The 19,979-nt window shown below is 44.8% G+C and overlaps 1 protein-coding gene and 1 non-coding gene across 2 annotated transcripts in view; both read right to left on the reverse strand.

The window, feature by feature from the left end:
* Positions 1-19,979, reverse strand: part of LOC124789118 (dorsal root ganglia homeobox protein-like) — a 125,332-nt gene that overhangs the window by 10,390 nt on the left and 94,963 nt on the right. The window contains exons 3-4 of the mRNA XM_047256407.1: positions 11,122-11,233; positions 52-169 (exon numbers count right to left, since the gene is read on the reverse strand). Of these exons, the coding sequence (XP_047112363.1) occupies positions 52-169; positions 11,122-11,233 (230 nt within the window). The remainder of the gene's footprint in view (positions 1-51; positions 170-11,121; positions 11,234-19,979) is intronic.
* Trnat-ugu lies at positions 489-559 on the reverse strand. The gene has a single exon. It is a non-coding gene; the product is annotated as a tRNA-Thr (tRNA).

Here is a 19,979-nt window from a genome sequence, read left to right on the forward strand (position 1 = left end):
GCTTGTGTTTTTGGGAACACCACCGAGTTCCCCAGCAGAGTGGCTACTGACCCGTGCACGGCGGTGCGGTAGCCGTCCCGGCAGAGGGCCGCCGCAGCCGCCGCCGCCGCCGCCGCCCCCGCGGAGTCCATCTTGAGGGCGGCGTCCGCCGCCGCCGCCGTCGCCGCCGCTGCAGCCGCCGCAGCAGCCGCTGCCCCCTCCTGGCCCAACTGGCCGCCCCCGGCCGCCGGATTGCGCCCTGTGAACACACACACATCCGCAACGTCACAAAGTGTACGACGCGTTTCTATGGCGGCACATCCGACCACCTCGAGACAAACAGAAAATGTTGCCAGACAATTATGTTCCACGAGTGCCCCATCACCAGTCTAGGAAGGTCAGCATTTTCCTGTAACTTGAGTGATATACGCACAAAGGCGATAGTCAAAGAAAGCGAGATAAATACTTTTGAAGCCCGTATGAAGGCTGAAGCGTGGAATGAAACTCTCTATCAAGGCCGGGATTCGAACCCGGGTCTGCTGCTCACAAGGCAAATGCGTAACCACTACGCCACCCTGGCACAATGGTTCTACTCATCCACACGAACTACCCTAGGACGCCTCCGTCCTTAATCCAAAATTCCATTCACGCCTCAGCCCACTTGGTGTTTACCCTAAACTCGAAATTATTGCAAAGGCTCTCCAACTGTATTGGAGTAGCACTTCATCATCGAACCCAATGGTGATCCAGCCTGAAGCAAGGGCATGATGCTTTACTCAAATGAAACTGTATGGTTCGAGAGACCCTTTCAAGTCTCGAACATCTATGATGCATATATGCAGACTGAATCGACGACAGGAAATTGTAAAGTTGTTCAAGTTTAGGGGGAATACTTAGTGGTCTGAGGCGTGAATCGGAATTTGGATTGAAGAGGGAGGCGTGCTAGTGTAATCCGTGTAGTGATGCACAGCCACTGTGCCTAGTGAGCCGGACACTCGGGTTCGAATCCTGGCCTTTGTACAATTTTCATTCCTCACGTCAGTCTGCATTTATACATCATGTATAGTTAAGACTTGTAATCTATAGGGAAAGGTGTGTAATATCGAATATTTACGAGAACCATGAAGTAACAATTAGAATGGAAGACCAAGAACAAAGTGCTCGAATTAAAAAGTGTTCAAGATACGGATGCAGTTTTTCGCCCTTACTGTTCGGTCATACATCGAAGAAACTGTGGCAAAAATGAAAGAAACGTTCAATATTGGAATACAGGGAGAGAGGATACCAATAACGAGATTCGCTGATGACATTGCTATCCTCAGAGAAAGAGAAGGAGAATTGCAGGACCTGTTGAATGGATTGAACAGTTCTATGAGTACAGGGTATTGATTGAGAGTAAACCGAAGAAAGTTGGAAGTAATGACAAGTAGAAGAAATTAGGTTAACGGTAACGATAACATCAAAATAGGTGACCGTGAAGTAGGTGAAGTTAACAAACTCTCCTACCTTGGAAGCAAAATAACACATACCGTCGAAGCAACGGTGTTGTATGAACTTTCCAGCATCCTCGTCATAGAAAGCAGCCGCCTATGCTTTCGGCCAGTTATCTGCAATGGCTGCATCGTTGTCTGTGGAAAAAAAAAATTGTCTTCATAGCCAGTGGTTCTTGCGAGCAGAGATGAGACTCTGGGGGAGACAATTGCGGACTGTATTGTGGGTGATCAAACACTTCTAATTGGAAACGCTCCAGGAGCGTCTTCATTGTCCCTGCAGTGTGCGACCGAAATTGGCATGAAGAAGGAACTGCTCGACAGTTGCGTTATGTGGGATCTTACTTTCTGGGCAACCCTCGTATAAAAAGCAGATAATGACAAGCAGAGGGCATTTCCGGCAAAAGAAGGCTAATAGTATCAAACGTAATTCTTAATATGAGGAAGAAATTTCTGAGAACGTGCGTTTAGGGCACAGATTTGAATGATGTTGAATAATGGACTGCAGGAAAAAGGAACAGAAGAGAGTAGAATCGTTTAAGATATGGTATTATGGAAGTTGTTTAAAATGAGGTGGTCTTATAACATAGCGACTTGAGAGATTCTCCGCAGAGTCGGCGAAGAAAGGAGCTTATGGAATATACTGGCAAGAAAAATGGACTGGATGACAGGACATTTGTTAAGACATCAAAGAATAACTTCCCCGGTACATTCTTTACTTTCTTTTTATTCGTTGATTTATTTACCCTGTAAAGACTGTCGCCACTACGCCCTTTTGTCCACAGCATCCATTTTACTATTTGGAAATAGTGGTGAAGCGACAGTAACAACAATAATAATTGTAACTCAGATGACTACAGCACACAACTGTTTGTTAAGAGAAGAATAATCAAGAACAGAAATGCGTAGGTGGAAGTGCATAGGACAGAGAGAGAGAACGAGAAGCGTGGAGAAATGTAAGTGTACAAGTAATGACGAGGGGGGCATAAACAAACAGTGACTGAAATTGAAGCGAAAAATAAAAGCCCTGGAAGAGGAAATGAGGATTTACTTCACAGTCGGAGAAAGAGAAATGTTAATTTCTGTGAGAGAAGTTACTGGTATCAGAATCTGAAGTGCTTCGTATTTTTATGAAGTTGGTTTTGAAGGGGTTGTAAAGGTCCTTTTACATTTCATCCTTTTCTCTGGAAATATACGTCGAGTGTCGGACGAAATTGAACTTGGAAGTAAACAATGTTTTTATCTGTTGGTATAGATATGTCGGCAATGTGCACAGTGTGTACAGTCTGGTGCCAGTGACGTATGCATGATGCATCGTGGTTACGTAACACGCCTGGCAGCAACCACCTCAACTGGGCGTCTGAAGCACTGACATGATCAAATGGGTTATGTTGTCACGTAATGAAGTAAAGCAGACAAGTATTTATCGTTAGTTCGAACCGTCTGGTGTTATGACTAACCGTGCCCTGCTGAATTACATCCCAGTACTGTAGGTCCAGCTGAACTACACCTCAGCCAACCTCAGCCAGCCAGCTGAACTATTGATTTTGCAAATTTCGGTTTCCTGTGGAAATATATTCCGTAAATGTTGAAGGACGTAGAAACTACGGAAAATCTTCCTGCACGTTGCAACATAATTGTCTGCCTACCTGATGTTTTCATCCAAAGTTACACCTCGGTTCTTTGACTTTCAGTGAGTAGTTGTCAGAGAAATTTTCAAAAATTTCGTCTCAGAATGTGAAGAATTTATCCGTGAAATCTTTGTGAACGGGAAGTCCATCTTATACGATTTACTGCAGTCTACTAATATCAATAGTATGGCCTTGCACTCTCTCCAATTTTATGCAGAAACTGACAATTACGATCTGAAGGAATATACTGTTTTTTTAGGCCTTCTGACTACTTTCATGCTGCTCTTCTCATTTTCCAATTTCTACACCCCAGAGTAGCAAGACTATCCAAAGCAGTAAAATATTTCCAGTGCCTGTCTGTCCACAGTCTTTTCCATATATTTAGTTTCGACCCTGTTCTGTGCAGAAATTCCTTATTCCTTTTCTTATCAGTCACATTCATTGACAGTTCTTTTTTCTGTAAGGCCGCCGGCCGCGGTGGTCTAGCGGTTCTAGGCGCTCAGTCCGGAACCGCGCGACTGCTACGGTCGCAGGTTCGAATCCTGCCTCGGGCATGGATGTGTGTGATGTCCTTAGGTTAGTTAGGTTTAAGTAGTTCCAGGTTCTAGGGGACTGATGACCACAGATGTTACGTCCCATAGTGCTCAGAGCCATTTGAACCATCTGTAAGGCCACACCACATTTTTGTATTTACTACTTACGTCAGTCAGTTCAAGTATCTCTTCTGTTATCAATAAAATCTTCCCAGGCCGTTACGTATACATATTTTTGTCTACCTAACATATGTGATTGTCCTTCACAACATATATATACCGACTCAACTGAAGTAGTTACTATGGTAATGTTATACTAGTATCTGTTGCCTCTATAGCCACAACGAAATAAGACTGCACATACCATATCTCAGTGATACAGTATCTCACTTCCTTGTAGGTTGAATATTCCTGATGATATTTATTAAAATTCATCCATCTGTCTCATTATTAAACTGTGGTAAGATTCTGTCTCTCCTCATGGGTACATCTGTCTCTCCATGATGTAATAGTCCTGTGTACGCTTGCCGCTTCCTAGTATGCCTCACCTCTTGCCAGTTTACAGCAGTGTATTTCCTAATACTGGCTAAGCTTACTACAGTACCCGACTCTCATTCTTGTCTTAATGCTACGGTCGATTACGCATACTTCAATCTCCAGTGAGCGCGCCTACAAAGTCACGCAACTCGCCCAGCGCTTAGGTGTTGCGTGTAGTCTGTCAGTTACGTGCAGGCGATCAGCCGAGGTCGTTTAGCGACTGACTTCGTAGAGAAATGCCAGAAATTGAAGTTAAGTATGCCAACGTTCCTTGAAGCCCTCGGGTGGCTTTTGTTCCTCATCGATACAGATACCCACTCTGTAGGAGCAATCACAACGGAGGTGTTCATGTGGACGGGTCACACTAATCCTTGGTTCCTGAAGAGGGGCAGAAGACTTTTCAATAGATACAGGGGCAACGGTGTGGACGATTGACTGACCTGGCGTTGTAACAGTAGCAAACAGGGTCTTGCTATTATTGCAAATAGCTGAAATCAAATATTTCGGAGATAAAATAGTCTTAAATTTGTATCTATAGGAAGGAAATACTCAGGAGGATGTTGTGATGAGAAAATAACACATCTGGCGGACAATGAGTCGGAGCGTGGAATATTATATCCAAAAATGTGTGGATAGCTTACAGAACTTCGAACAGAATTGAAAAGTTGAAATTAGGTACAGTGGGAATTAGTGAAGTGTAATGGCTAGAAGAAGAGGATTTCTGTTCATATGAGCACAGGTTTATCAACACTACGTCAAGTAGGACAAATGCAGGTGAATGTCTAATAACGGATAAGAAAATAGGAATGCGGATGAGTTACTGTAGATCATAGTGAATGGAAACACAAGAATTCGAAATAAAGCCACATTCGGTCATACACTCCTGGAAATGGAAAAAAGAACACATTGACACCGGTGTGTCAGACCCACCATACTTGCTCCGGACACTGCGAGAGGGCTGTACAAGCAATGATCACACGCACGGCACAGCGGACACACCAGGAACCGCGGTGTTGGCCGTCGAATGGCGCTAGCTGCGCAGCATTTGTGCACCGCCGCCGTCAGTGTCAGCCAGTTTGCCGTGGCATACGGAGCTCCATCGCAGTCTATAACACTGGTAGCATGCCGCGACAGCGTGGACGTGAACCGTATGTGCAGTTGACGGACTTTGGGCGAGGGCGTATAGTGGGCATGCGGGAGGCCGGGTGGACGTACCGCCGAATTGCTCAACACGTGGGACGTGAGGTCTCCACAGTACATCGATGTTGTCGCCAGTGGTCGGCGGAAGGTGCACGTGCCCGTCGACCTGGGACCGGACCGCAGCGACGCACGGATGCACGCCAAGACCGTAGGATCCTACGCAGTGCCGTAGGGGACCGCACCGCCACTTCCCAGCAAGTTAGGGACACTGTTGCTCCTGGGGTATCGGCGAGGACCATTCGCAACCGTCTCCATGAAGCTGGACTACGGTCCCGCACACCGTTAGGTCGTCTTCCGCTCACGCCCCAACATCGTGCAGCCCGCCTCCAGTGGTGTCGCGACAGGCGTGAATGGAGGGACGAATGGAGACGTGCCGTCTTCAGCGATGAGAGTCGCTTCTGCCTTGGTGCCATTGATGGTCGTATGCGTGTTTGGCGCCGTGCAGGTGAGCGCCACAATCAGGACTGCATACGACCGAGGCACACAGGGCCAACACCCGGCATCATGGTGTGGGGAGCGATCTCCTACACTGGCCGTACACCACTGGTGATCGTCGAGGGGACACCGAATAGTGCACGGTACATCCAAACCGTCATCGAACCCATCGTTCTACCATTCCTAGACCGGCAAGGGAACTTGCTGTTCCAACAGGACAATGCACGTCCGCATGTATCCCGTGCCACCCAACGTGCTCTAGAAGGTGTAAGTCAACTATCCTGGCCAGCAAGATCTCCGGATCTGTCCCCCATTGAGCATGTTTGGGACTGGATGAAGGGTCGTCTCACGCGGTCTGCACGTCCAGCACGAACGCTGGTCCAACTGAGGCGCCAGGTGGAAATGGCATGGCAAGCCGTTCCACAGGACTACATCCAGCATCTCTACGATCGTTTCCATGGGAGAATAGCAGCCTGCATTGCTGCGAAGGGTGGATATAGTCTGTACTAGTGCCGACATTGTGCATGCTCTGTTGCCTGTGTCTATGTGCCTGTGGTTCTGTCAGTGTGATCATGTGATGTATCTGACCCCAGGAATGTGTCAATAAAGTTTCCCCTTCCTGGGACAATGAATTCACGGTGTTCTTATTTCAATTTCCAGGAGTGTAGTAGTGGAAGTGTTTATGCCTACTAGCTCCGCAGATAACGAAAACATCGAAAGAAATGTGTGATAGGATAAAAGAAATTATTCATGGTGTTAAAAATTACGAAAATTTAATTGGGAAACATCCACTTGATAGCAAGATAAGGAGTAGGTAAAAGAGTAGGCAACTGGTTTAAAAACCGTGGAAGAAGGTTGTAGATTAGAAAGACACCTGGAGACACTGAAAGGTTTCAGATATATTATACAGGGTGTTTGAAAAAGAACTCCCTACTTTTAAGTATAAATTTAGTGGCGAAATTAATGAAAATTACATCGATGAGTACATATCATGAAAGAGAATTCCTTCAAGTTTTGTTTAATGTTAGTAGACTTCAACGTGGGATCCATTTGTTGCCTGCACACGTCGAGACGGTATTCCTCTTCTCTCCACGTATTCACCAACATTTCCGCCACGACGATTGTTTCCCGTGAATGACTGATATCTCTGATCTTTCCACTATACACAACATTTTTTATGAGACCCAAAAGAAAAAGTCCAGTGGTGTTAAGTCTGGGCATCGTGGTGGCCGAGATATTGAGCCAGCTCTGCCTATCCACTTTCCTGGAAAGCAAGTGTCAAGAGCCGCACACACGTGGTTACTGCAATGAGGTGGGGTGCCATCTTGTTGGAAAAACACAAGCTCCTTTACCGCCTCAATATCGTGTATTTGGAGAAAGACTACTCTGTCAACATGTTGCAGTAAACGTTCTCGTTTATTGTTTCTTCTACAAAAATGAAAGGATCAATCACACGATCTTCTATCAAACCACACAACGGAGAGTCACGTTGATGTTAAATAACTTCATGTTGATTGCTCTGCCCCCCAAATATGACGCTTAACTGTTCCACTGATATGAAATGTTGCTGAGTTGCTCTACACCGCACTGCACGCACGCCTGGACTGAACTGAGGGAAGAGAGGTAAAAGACAGCACTGGTGCTGTCTCAAGGTCAAGCAGACCTGCCAACTGCAGGGGGGCCAAACGTAGAGAGTTGATGAATCAAACACCACAAACTAGAATAATGTATGTCACTTTGTACAGATTCTAGGAGAGATTAAAACTAGGGAATCCTTTTTCAAACACTCTGTATAGTGATAACGCAGAGATTTAAAATCCAGATTTTAAATTGCAAAATGTTGCCACGAGCAGATGTGGCTCCAATAACAATTTCTCACTCAGAGAATAGGACTGTAAAAAGACCTGCAAAAGTTGAAATAAACAGGCTTTGTTAGAAGAGAACATTGGGAACGGCTAGGTGTAACATGAGAAAGGAATGTGACAAAAGATGAATGAGTAGATTTTAGAGATGGCGATTTTAGAGATGGTGAACAACTTGGGAAATATAAAAGGCCAGTTGAAATCCGTAGATAACACACAAAATGCTGGATATAAGTGATGAAAGGAGAATGAAGCAAATGAAGTAAAGACTACAAATGCATCTACAAGTGTGAATGCCAGTGTCGGCTATACCTGGCATCATCGCATCCACAAATTGAAGGACTGGTAGATTTTTGCTATCCACGAACTTTCTGTAGTCGAGAGCATTTACAACACAAGACCCATGGCAGAAGAACACAAAGTGATGCCGATCCTCTTCAGGTTGCATCGCATAGTTTTCTGATGGATTCACAAAATATCTGCAATGACCACAGACTCAGTCAGGAAATTTATTTCATTTATTAATATTTTTCAGATGTAGTGAGTGATTTTGACATTGTTGACTGGAATACCCTCTTTGATATTCTAAATAGGGGTAAAATACTCCGGCCGTTGTAGCCGAGCGGTTCTAGGCGCTAGTCTAGAGGACTGATGACCTCAGATGTTAAGTCCCTAGCGGTTAGAGCGATTTGAACCATTTGACAAAATACTGGGACCGAAACCAGACGGCAGTGGTTGAGAAGGGTTTGAGACAGGGTTGTAGCCGATCCTTGGTGTTATTCAATCTGCACATTGAGCAAGCAGTAAGGAAAACCAAGGAGAAATTTGTAGAGGGAATAGGAGTTCGTGGAGAACAAAAAAAAGTTCTATGTTTGCCGATGACATTGTAATTCTGTCAGAGGTGGCAAATGTCTTGGAAGAGCATTTGATTGGGATAAACAGTGTTTTCAGAAGGTGTTATAAAATTAACATCAACAGAAGTAATACAAGAGTAAGGCAATACATTTAAATGTGGTGATTGTGGGGAAATTAGACTCATATATGAAACAGTAAAACCAGATGAGTTTTCGCATTTGGGTAGCAAAATAACTGATGATGGCAGAAGTACAGAGGATTCAAAATGCAGACTGGCAACAGTGAAGGAAGAATTTATGAAAAAAAGAAATATTTTAACATCGAATATAAATTAAAATGTTAGGAAGTCTTTCCTGAAAGTATTTCTCAAGAGTGTTCCGAACATAGAGGTGAAACATGGATGATAAATAGGACACACAAAAATATAACAGAAGATTTTGAAACGTGAGGCTGTAGAAGAATGTTGAAGCTTACGTATGCAAATTGAGTAACTAATGAAGACGTACTGAATCTAATCAAAGAGAAACGAGTTTTATGCGACAACTTGACTAAAAGAGGGGTAAGTTGATTGGACACCTCATGAGGGATCAAGGAACGGTCAGTTTGGTAATGGAGGGGAAATATGGAAGGGGGTGAGCGGTAAAAATTACAGAGATACAGTATGCAGGCTGAAGTGGATGCAGGTTACAGAGATGAACAGGATATTCGGCGTGGAGGCGTGCATTAAAGCAGTCTTCTACATCTACATCTACATTTATACTCCGCAAGCCACCCAACGGTGTGTGGCGGAGGGCACTTTACGTGCCACTGTCATTACCTCCCTTTCCTGTTCCAGTCGCGTATGGTTCGCGGGAAGAACGACTGTCTGAAAGCCTCCGTTCGCGCTCTAATCTCTCTAATTTTACATTCGTGATCTCCTCGGGAGGTATAAGTAGGGGGAAGCAATATATTCGATACCTCATCCAGAAGCGCACCCTCTCGAAACTTGGCGAGCAAGCTACACCGCGATGCAGAGCGCCTGTCTTGCAGAGTCTGCCACTTGAGTTTATTAAACATCTCCGTAACGCTATCACGGTTACCAAATAACCCTGTAACGAAACGCGCCGTTCTTCTTTGGATCTTCTCTATCTCCTCCGTCAACCCGATCTGGTACGGATCCCACACTGATGAGCAATACTCAAGTATAGGCCGAACGAGTCTTCGGCCAGGAGACCACAAAAACACAACAACCACGTCGAACAGAATTTCGTCCGTCCCTTACATTGGACTTACTCTTCCTTATTGTCGTCGTAATATCGATTAAATTAATTAGAGGGTTCCTGAGAAGTGGTAGGGTTTATTTCCTTTTCGAAACTGAATAATAAGGAGAGAGTTTGGCATACTATATCTTTATAGTCTGTCGCGAATCTGACATTGTTAACATTCCATTCTATCTGTTCTTGTTAAGTAGGAGAAAGGAACATTCACATCAGTCTGACTGAAGCTTATAACGCTAAATTATTTTCGTAACAGTCATTAAATTATTGTTTTGTTCAACACTGGTGTAGTACGTCTCCAACAGTTTTCATTGCGGTTGTGGTTGCTAAATAGTACGAAACGTTATTGACAGATACAAAGCTCCACTTCACGTTCCCCACAGATGGCAGGAAAGAGCGTGTCTCTCTTGAGGGAAGTTCAACGCTATTTTATTTCAGCGATATCAGAAGTTCAGGAATCGTCAGCCACTAAACCTGTGGACCCGTAGGATACTAACGACAGCATTCTACAAATTTGGCTCTTTATGTATGTGAGTGCATTGGGAAATTACAGTAATTGTATGAAGAAGGAATGTAAGTTCATAGACATGGTTGACAAGAATGTGTGTATAGTGCAGCATATAGTGACAGTACAGAGCCACAGATGTGAAATAACGTGGCAAGTTCTGGACACCATATACTGCACACATCCTGTAACAACTGCAGCTAATGTAGTGAACGAGCTAGTGTAGAATACCAGATAGCATAATGTAGCAGTTAGTACAGTGTAGCAGAAAGTGCACTTTAGCAACTGTTGTCTTGTGACACGAGTGGATACCTAGAGCACTGTGGCAGCTAGTGTATTGTAGTGTATTGTAGGGTCTAGTGTAGTGTAGTGTAACATAGTGTAGCAGCTTAGTATATTGTTGGGTAATGTAGTGCTATGTAGTGTAGTGTAGTAGCTACTGTAGTGTAGTGTAGTGTAGTGTAGTAACTACAGTGGCGTAGTGTAGTGTAGTGTAGTGTAGTGTAGTGTAGTGTAGTGTAGTGTAGTGTAGTGTAGTGTAGTGTAGTGTAGTGTAGTACAGTGTAGTGTAGTGTAGTGTAGTGTAGTGTAGTGCTGTGTAGTGTAGCGGCTATCGTGGTATAGCCTAGTTTAGTGAAGTGTAGCAAGTAATGTGCAGTGTACTGTAGTGTCCTGTAGTGTAATGTGGTATAGCAGCTAGTGTAGCATGGGCGTTACTTTACTGCATCTGGTTATTTAGTACAGCAGCCAGTGTAGCACACTTACCGCGCTGCAAAGCGAGCACAGTGAGCTGCCGCTAGCGGGTAGCGCAGTGTGAAGTGTAAGGTAGTGTACTCACCGAGCAGGAGCGGCGGCGCGGCGAGCCCCAGACAGCGCATGCGCCACGCATCCTGCAGCAGCTGCAGTCGCGCCTGCTTCCGCCACTTCGCGCGCCTGTTCTGGAACCACACCTGCGGACAGTTCAGCGGACGCGATCAGCCGGTTGCGCAGAGAACACACTGCACCCCCAGTATGTGTAGGCGTTACCCTGTTCATAGCGCCTTAGAGAATGGAGTAGTCGTTTCTATCATCAAACTGCTGCGTTATCGGACATTTATGTCACTTTTTTTGTCAATCCCCGTGGATCCATGTACAAAGGGGTACTCGGAACATGATTCGCAGAACGATGGCAGAACTATAAAAGAAGGAACTAAAAAATAGCGAAAGCAAGGCAGGAAGATTGAGGCTTAACATTTTCTCGATGATCTGGTCATTAGAGACAGTACAAGCCATTAGCGACTTAGAGGAATCGTGAGTAACTTAAACCTGGACGGCCGAGTGGGGATTTGAACCCCTGTTCTCGAGAATGCCTTACCATCGCGCTCCGGACGGCCTTTGCGATGGTATTGACAAGTAACCAACAATTTACGCTGTAAAGCACTGCAAGAAACTCCCCTAAGAGATAAACCGAGCCATCTGCAACCACATGGTACACTCCAACCGGAAATATATTGGAAATGCAACCTGCAAAGAGAGGCTTGAACAGCGCTCTGCGCGAACTAAGCATATCGATTCAGCAGATCCCTCCATGTCCTGCGTGAAAATAAGGTACAGCGGAAAATAAGACACCTTGAGAGACACTACGGCGATATTAAAAAAGTCAACTTTCGTGTTTCTGTGCCACCGACAGCGGAGATTACTCTTGTAGTAAGGACAGCAACATTTTGCACAAGAGTTTGATACTCATAAATAGATTTTTCACCCATCTTTAGCGCCGATAATTTAGAATGTGCCACTGCGATAATTATTCGATCACCTCGCTGCAGTAAAACACAAACTAAATCATCTCCGAACAAGCGTTGAAGGCCCAACGGCATCGACCGGCCGCCGTGTCATCCTCAGGCATTTGGCGTCACCGGATGCGGTCTCGAAGGGGCATGTGGTCAGCACACCGTTCTCCCGGCCGTGTGCCAGTTTACGAGACCAATGTAGCTACTTCTCAGTCAAGTAGCTCCTTCAATTGGTCTAACAATGGCTGAGGGTATCCCACTTGCCGACAGCACTCGGCAGACCCGGGTGGTGACCCATCCAAGTGGCAGCCAAGCCCAATAGCGCATAATTTGGGTGATCTACTCGGAACCGGTATTACCACTGCGGCAAGGCCCTTGGCTATAGTAAAACACTGCATTTCCGAAAATCCCTTCTCAGAAATTGCAACAACTCTGTTCTGTTACGATGAAGCGACAATGTGTTCTCTGTGAAGTCCTAGTTACTGTTATCCATTGTCTTATACCCTAAATAATTTACGTTCCATTCCACACTCGAGTCATCTGCAACTAGAAAAAGACCTGATTCCTTTTTTATTTTTTCGTCACGAATGTACATAAGCTCACAGAAGTAAATATTAGTCCCCCCTTGAAAGTGGTCACTGGTCACTTTGGATAGCTTCATATGACGTAGAGCTAATGCTGTGTGGTCATGTCACCCTCCACTGCTAATATAATTCGTTATATCGAAGTGTATCTGACAACCACAGGTATAGAATCAGCAGAATAAGTTGGGCCAACATGCAGGCCTCACAGAAGGGCAGGAAAGAACACTCTTTTTTGGACTAGCCACAACAACCCCATGACTGAAGTTGCCCTTTTTGTTGGTGTATCGACACGGACTGTGCAATATGTCTGATACGAACGGTGTAGAACCAGTAGCCACGCGACAGAGGATAAGAACAGCGGTCACGAAAAGACGCTAAAGCGACAGCGACCGCAGACATGCGTCGCATACTGTCAGTGATAGTCGGTTTGAAACCCGGCAGGAACTGCTGCTGTCAGTGGACGCGGGCCATCTCAGCCAATCTCCGAGTGAAGACTGCGAGTGGCAGTGAATGCAGAGGACATTTGGAGAGGGGACCTCGCACAAGGCCATCGCTCAACCGGCAAATAGAGCCGCACTTCTCGAACACAGTGGACAGTAAATGGCTCAAGGCGTGTTGGGTGGTCTGGGAAACCACTATTTCGCCAGTTTTTCCAATAATGGAAGGTGGGTGAGGGCACAGACGGCCCACTGCTCAGTGCACCCCTCATAGTGCGGGGGCACACGATTGCGGCTAACACTTCTGTTTCCCTGCGCCCTTTGGCTTACTTCCCATTCCTTCATTTCTATCGTCTTATGGAATAATTTCCTCGAGCAAGGCCACGCACAGATACAAATCATTGATTGCACCTAAAGGTGCTGTAAGGCTAATATCTGTTGCTTTGAAGCTACTGGCATATAAGGAAAGTGTTAAAAGCAAACCGGAATCACGTCTGCTTGACAGCAGCAGATGAATTTCTGAGTAGGCACTATACAAGGCGAGTCATCTGCCCCTAGCTATGGGTTTTTTGCAATCCGCAACACCCTCAAATACCATCTGCAACATTTTCATATTCTCTAGCTCGCTACATGCAAACTGTTAATCATACAGGAGAAATAAGGAGGACTTTTTTTAGGAAGTTTAATGCAGTTAAATGTTGTCTGGGAAATCCTTTCCCTAGAGACCATAGTTTTCGAATTATTCAAGAAAAATTTACAAAATTGACTTTCAAACGCGTTTTTTTTGTATTAAATCTTATGGGACTTAACTACTAAGGTCATCAGTCCCTAAGCTTGCACTCTACTTAACCTAAATCATACTAAGGACAAACACACACACCCATTTAATATAATCCATTATGGAGTCGAGGTAGCAGTTGTCGTTATACTGGTTATCACTGTTAGCATTCAACCGCGATTCTTATACATATTTTTTTTTCTCTTGAAACGCGTTGTTAAAATATATGTATAAGAATCGCGGTTGAATGCTAACAGTGATAACCACACACACCCATGCCCGAGGGAGGACTCGAACCTCCGCCAGGACCAGCCGCACAAACGCGTTTTTCTTGAATAACTCGGAAACCGAGACTTTCAGCGAAAACGTATTCCAGTACAACATTTAACCCCTAACTAAGGTACGAGCATATGGGATTGGTTCCCAAGTATGTGAGTGGCTCGAAGACTTCTTAAGTAATAGAACCCGGTACGTTGTCCTCGATGGTGAGTGTTCATCGGGGTGAGGGTATCATTTGGAGTGCCCCAGGGAAGTGTGGTAGGTCCGCTGTTGTTTTCTATCTACATCAATGATCTTTTGGATAGGCTGGATAGAAACGTGCGGCTGCTTGCTGACGATGCTCTGGTGTACGGGAAGGTGCCGTCGTTGAGTGACTGTAGGAGGATGCAAGATGACTTGGACAGGATTTGTGATTGGTGTAAAGAATGGTAGCTAACTCTAAATATAGATAAATGTAAATTAATACAGATGAATAGGAAAAAAGAATCCTGTAATGACACACTCACGTCGATTAAATATTTGGGCGTAACATTGCAGAGCGATATGAAGTGGGACAAGCATGAAATGGCAGTTGTGGGGAAGGCAGATAGTCGTCTTCGGTTAAATGGTAGAATTTTGGGAAGATGTGGGTCATCTGTAAAGGAGACTGCTTATAAAACACTAATACGACCTATTCTTGAGTACTGCGCGAGCGTTTGGGATCCCTATCAGGTCGGATTGAGGGAGGACATAGAAGCAATTCAGAGGCGGGCTGCTAGATTTATTACTGGTAGGTTTGATCATCACGCGAGCTTCAGAAACTCGGGTGGGAGTCTCTAGAGGAAAGGAGGCGTTCTTTCCGTGAATCGCTATTGATGAAATTTAGAGAACCAGCATTTGAGGCTGACTGCAGTACAATTTTACTGCCGCCAACTTACATTTCACGGAAAGACCACAAAGATAAGATAAGAAAGATTAGTGCTCGTACAGAGGCATATAAGCAGTCATTTTCCCCTGTTCTGTTTGGGAGTGGAACAGGGAGTTTGGGAGTGGAACAGGGAGAGAAGATGCTAGTTGTGGTACGGGGTGCCCTCCGCCACGCACCGTATGGTCGATTGCGGAGTATGTATGTAGATGTAGATGTAACTATATTAAATTTCATAGAAAACTGTCCTGCTCATTTTTTCTCTACGAGTAGTAATTTTCGAGTAGCAAGTGAGAGAATATACACTATGTGATCAAACGTATTCGGATACCCCCGAAAACATACTTTTTGCTTATTAGATGCATTGTGCTGCCACCTACTGCCATGTACTCCATATCAGCGAGGTCGGAAGTCATTAGACATTGTCAGAGAGCAGAATGGGGCGCTCCGCGGAACTCGCAGACTTCGAACGTCGTCAGGTGACTGGGTATCACTTGTGTCATACGTCTGTACGCGAGATTTCCACACTCCTAAACATCCCTAGGTCCACTGTTTCCGATGTGATAGTGAAGTGGAAACGTGAAGGGACACGTAAAGCACAAAAGCGTACAGGTCGACCTCGTCTGTTGACCGACAGAGACCGCCGACAGTTGAAGAGGGTCGTAATGTGTAATAGGCAGACATCTATCCAGACCATCACACAGGAATTCCAAACTTCATCAGGATCCACTGCAAGTACAATTACAGTTAGGCGGGAGGTGAGAAAGCTTGGATTTCATGGTCGAGCGGCTGCTCATAAGCCACGCATCACGCCAGAAAGTGCCAAATGACGCCTCGCTTGGTGTAAGGAGTGTAAACATTAGACAACTGAACGGTACACAATGTGGCGATCCGATGGCTGGGTGTGGGTATGACGAATGCCCGGTGACGTCATCTGCCAGCGTGTGTAGTCCAACAGTAAAATTCGGAGAAGGTGGTGTAATGGTGTGGTCGTGTTTTTCATGGAGGGGGCTTGCACCTCTTGTTCTTTTGCGTGGCATTACCACAGTATACGCCTACATTTTTGTTTCAAGCACCTTCTTGCTTCCCACTGTTGAAGAGCAATTCGGGGATGGCGAATGCATCTTTCAACACGGACCTGTTCATAATGCACGGCCTGTGGCGCAATGGTTATACGACAATAACATCGCTGTAATGGACTGACCGGCACGGAGTCCTGACCTCAATCCTAAAGACAACCTATGGGATGTTTTGGAACGCCGACTTCGTGCCAGGCCTCACCGATGGACATCAATACCTCTCCTCACTGCAGCACTCCGTGGAGAATAGGCTGCCGTTCCCCAAGAAACCTTCCAGCATCTGATTGAACGTATGGCTGCGAGAGTGGAAGCAGTCATCAAGGCTAAGGTTGGGCCAACGCTATACTGAATTACAGCATTACCGGTGGAGTGCGCCACGAACTTGTAAGCCATTTTCAGCCAGGCGTCCGGGTACTTTTGATTGTACGTTCAACCGTCCAATGTTTACGCTCCTTACAGCAAGTGAGGCGTCGTTTGGCATTTACCAAAGTGATGTGTGGCTTTTAAACAGCTGTTCGATCGTGAAATCCAAGTTTTATTACCTCCCGCCTAACTATCGTAGTACTTGCAGTGGATCCTGATGAAGCTTGAATTCCTGTGTGATGGTGTGGATAGATGTCTGCCTATTACACATTACTGTCGGCGGTCTCTGTCAGTCAACAGACGAGGTCGGCATGTACGCTTTTGTGCTGTATGTGTCCCTTCACGTTTCCACTTCACTATCGCATCGGAAACAGTGGATCTAGGGATGTTTAGGAGTGTGGAAATCTCGCTTGCAGATGTATGACACAAGTGACACCCAATCACCTGACCACGTTCGAAGTCTGCGAGTTCCGCGGAGCTCCCCACTCTGCTCTCTCACGATGTCTGATGACTACTGAGGTCGCTGATATGGAGTACCGGGCAGTAGGTGGCAGCAAACTCCACTTCATACGAAAAACGTATGCTTTTGTGGGTGTCCGGATACTTTTGATCACATAGTGTATTCTTCGGCAGCGATGCAGTAATTCAGCAGGATATCTGTCCCTGTCAGAAGGCCAGAATCACACTGTAATGCTTTCAGGAGTGTAATAGTGACCTCACGTTGCCGTCTGGAGAAACAAAATTCGCCTGACCTGAACACTACGTGACGTATCTGGAGTACTGTCGGCTGTGTGCCCCCGAATCACCTCATCGACTCATAATTACCATGAACTGCGCGGTCTTCGCGTAGGCATCTGGTGCCACGTATCTCCAGAAGCCTGTTAACGACTGTTCCAATCTATGCCAGGCAGAATCGCTCCTGTATCCTGTTCCAGAGATGGAACAACATGCTATTAACCAGGTCGTCATGACATTTCGACTCATCAGCTTGCGTACCAATGATACATATTATATTAGACTTCCTCAGGTACAGTCTGGAACCGCACGACCGCTACGGTCGCAGGTTCGAATCCTGCCTCGGGCATGGATGTGTGTGATGTCCTTAGGTTAGTTAGGTTTAAGTAGTTCTAAGTTCTAGGGGACTGATGACCTCAGAAGTTAAGTCCCATAGTGTTCAGAGCCATTTAAATGATAAATTATAACTTTCTCAGGATATTCATGAATACCGAACTGCAGTGGAAAGTAGAGAAGAAAGTTGCGTATCATCAAAACTATTACGAACAGTCCTAGAGAAAGGCTGCAGATTATCAAACAGGGTTCAAAAAAGGAGGAATACCACTTAATGGGGCATATATGAAAACACCTTGGTTTTGCGAATGTTGTACTGTCTGCGGATAAAAAAGTGGAAAAACTTAATAGATAAAGTTTGCAAGTACATCCGAAAATCAATTATACACTCTATGATAGGAAAAGCTAAGCACCAGGAAGGCATGGGCAGACGTCAATATAACTTCGTACACGTAGACATTAGCGGCGGCTCTTTACACAATTACAGCTGAAATTTTCAGGGAGAGCGCCCCGTGCGGGTTTGAATGTTCTCCTATTGGGCGCGTCCCAGGTGGTAGATAGGGGGTCTCGCCTGACTTGACTGGAGGGCTTGAAGGAAATAAAATACCTCTCGCGGACTGAAAACAGGCCCCTTGCCAGCGGTGTGGTGAAGCCCTTCACGGCAGCTTCGGCGGAGAAGAATATCTTCTGTACGGCGCAGTTGGCGTAGGAGGCAGTCTCTCCTTTCTCAGACCTAATTAAGAAAGAAACCACCGCCTTGTGGCGAAGAGAGATCTTAAAAGGCTGAGGGAGTAAACTCTGATAGAAAATCCTCAGATGCGTTAGGCTTAGCAGGCCAGCAAAAGAGTAACAGATTTTTTGTTTTCAATTAAAGAACGAGCCTCGGATTGAAAATACCGAATAGCAGAATTTCTTGTACCCATGAAATGAATGACGGCTCTTTGCAGCCTGAAGAAAATCCAAGGAATGCAAAAAAAGAACAATTGATAAAGGACGAAACACTAGAACCCAAGAAAAACATAAAAACGAGTTCAGAGAGGAAACATTAAATGTATTAACCTTCACAGGAGAGAGTGAAGAGGTTACATGAAGATGAGAAGAAAGATTCATATACCTGCAATGAATGAGACCAAATGGAAGGGAAAGAACTCAAAATTGCTAAGACCCGGGTACCAATTATACTGGCATGGTCACAATAAAGCGACAAAGAATGGGGTGGGCCTTGTGTTTCACAAAGACATTGGTCTCATTTCAGATGTAAGCTTTATAAGTGAAAGGAGAATTAAAGTCAAAGTGAACATGAGAAAGAATGGTTTCACTATACTCCAAGTGTATGAACATCAGTAAGGGTGCAGTGAGGAGTAAAAAATGAAATTCCTTGAAAACCTGGAAGGCCAAGTAAGAGAAGATAACATAAGGATAATTGGGGATTTGAATGCTCAGGTCGGCATTATTAGAAATGAATCCCTTTTGGATATGGAAAAAAGAATGTTAAGTGTGAGGAAATTCTAAATTTGTTCATAAGGGATAAACTTTTAGTAAAGATTACATTCTACAAAAAACGAGATAGCTATAAGATCACTAGATATGGTTGGAATGGCAAATCTAAGACAGTTATCGACTATTTCTCGACAGAGAAATAAATTAGAGGGAAAGTGAGAGATACCGAAGTTATACCAAGTGAGTATTTGGATAGTGGTCGCAGCTTACTAGTAGGTGGTCAAACTGTAAAATTAAAAGAATGACTGCCGTACAAACATTGCGTGAAATTAAGAAATGGAAGTTGAAAGAAGAAGAAAATAACGAAAGTTTCCAGAAGTTAATAGCACAGAAATTGCCAACAACAGGGAGTGGTAGTGTGGAGGAAGTATGGAACCTATTTAGAACATTAATAGTTAGTAGTGCCGTGCAAATATCTGGCAAAACAAAAGGTAAAGTAAAGGAGAAAGAAACAACTTGGTGGAAAAGTACAGCAAAAGATGCAATTAAAGGACGTAATATAGCAAAGAAAAACATGGAGATTAAGCACAAGATGATAGCACTGAAGCAGGAATATCGACAGAACAAACTCAAAGCAGAGAGAATAGTAAAAGAAGAAAGGAGAAGAGTTGGGAAATATTCACCCAGAAACTATAGTAAGACAGCAAGGGGAACCAAAAATTCTTATATGGGTTGTTGAAAAGTAGAAGATCTAACAGAGAAGATGTAAAAGTGATTGAAACAGATGATAAAGATATTATCAGGGACATGGAAGGCATCAGGGAAGTGATGAAGAATTATTTTGAAATATTATTTAATAGGGTTCAAAAATGGTTCAAATGGCTCTGAGCGCTACGGGACTTAACATCTCAGGTCATCAGTCCCCTAGAAGTTAGAACTACTTAAACCTAACCAACCTAAGGACATCGCACACATCCATGCCCGAGGCAGGATTC

The sequence above is a fragment of the Schistocerca piceifrons genome, chromosome 3 (genome assembly GCF_021461385.2).
Source record: "Schistocerca piceifrons isolate TAMUIC-IGC-003096 chromosome 3, iqSchPice1.1, whole genome shotgun sequence".
In the NCBI taxonomy this organism is placed as follows: domain Eukaryota; kingdom Metazoa; phylum Arthropoda; class Insecta; order Orthoptera; family Acrididae; genus Schistocerca; species Schistocerca piceifrons.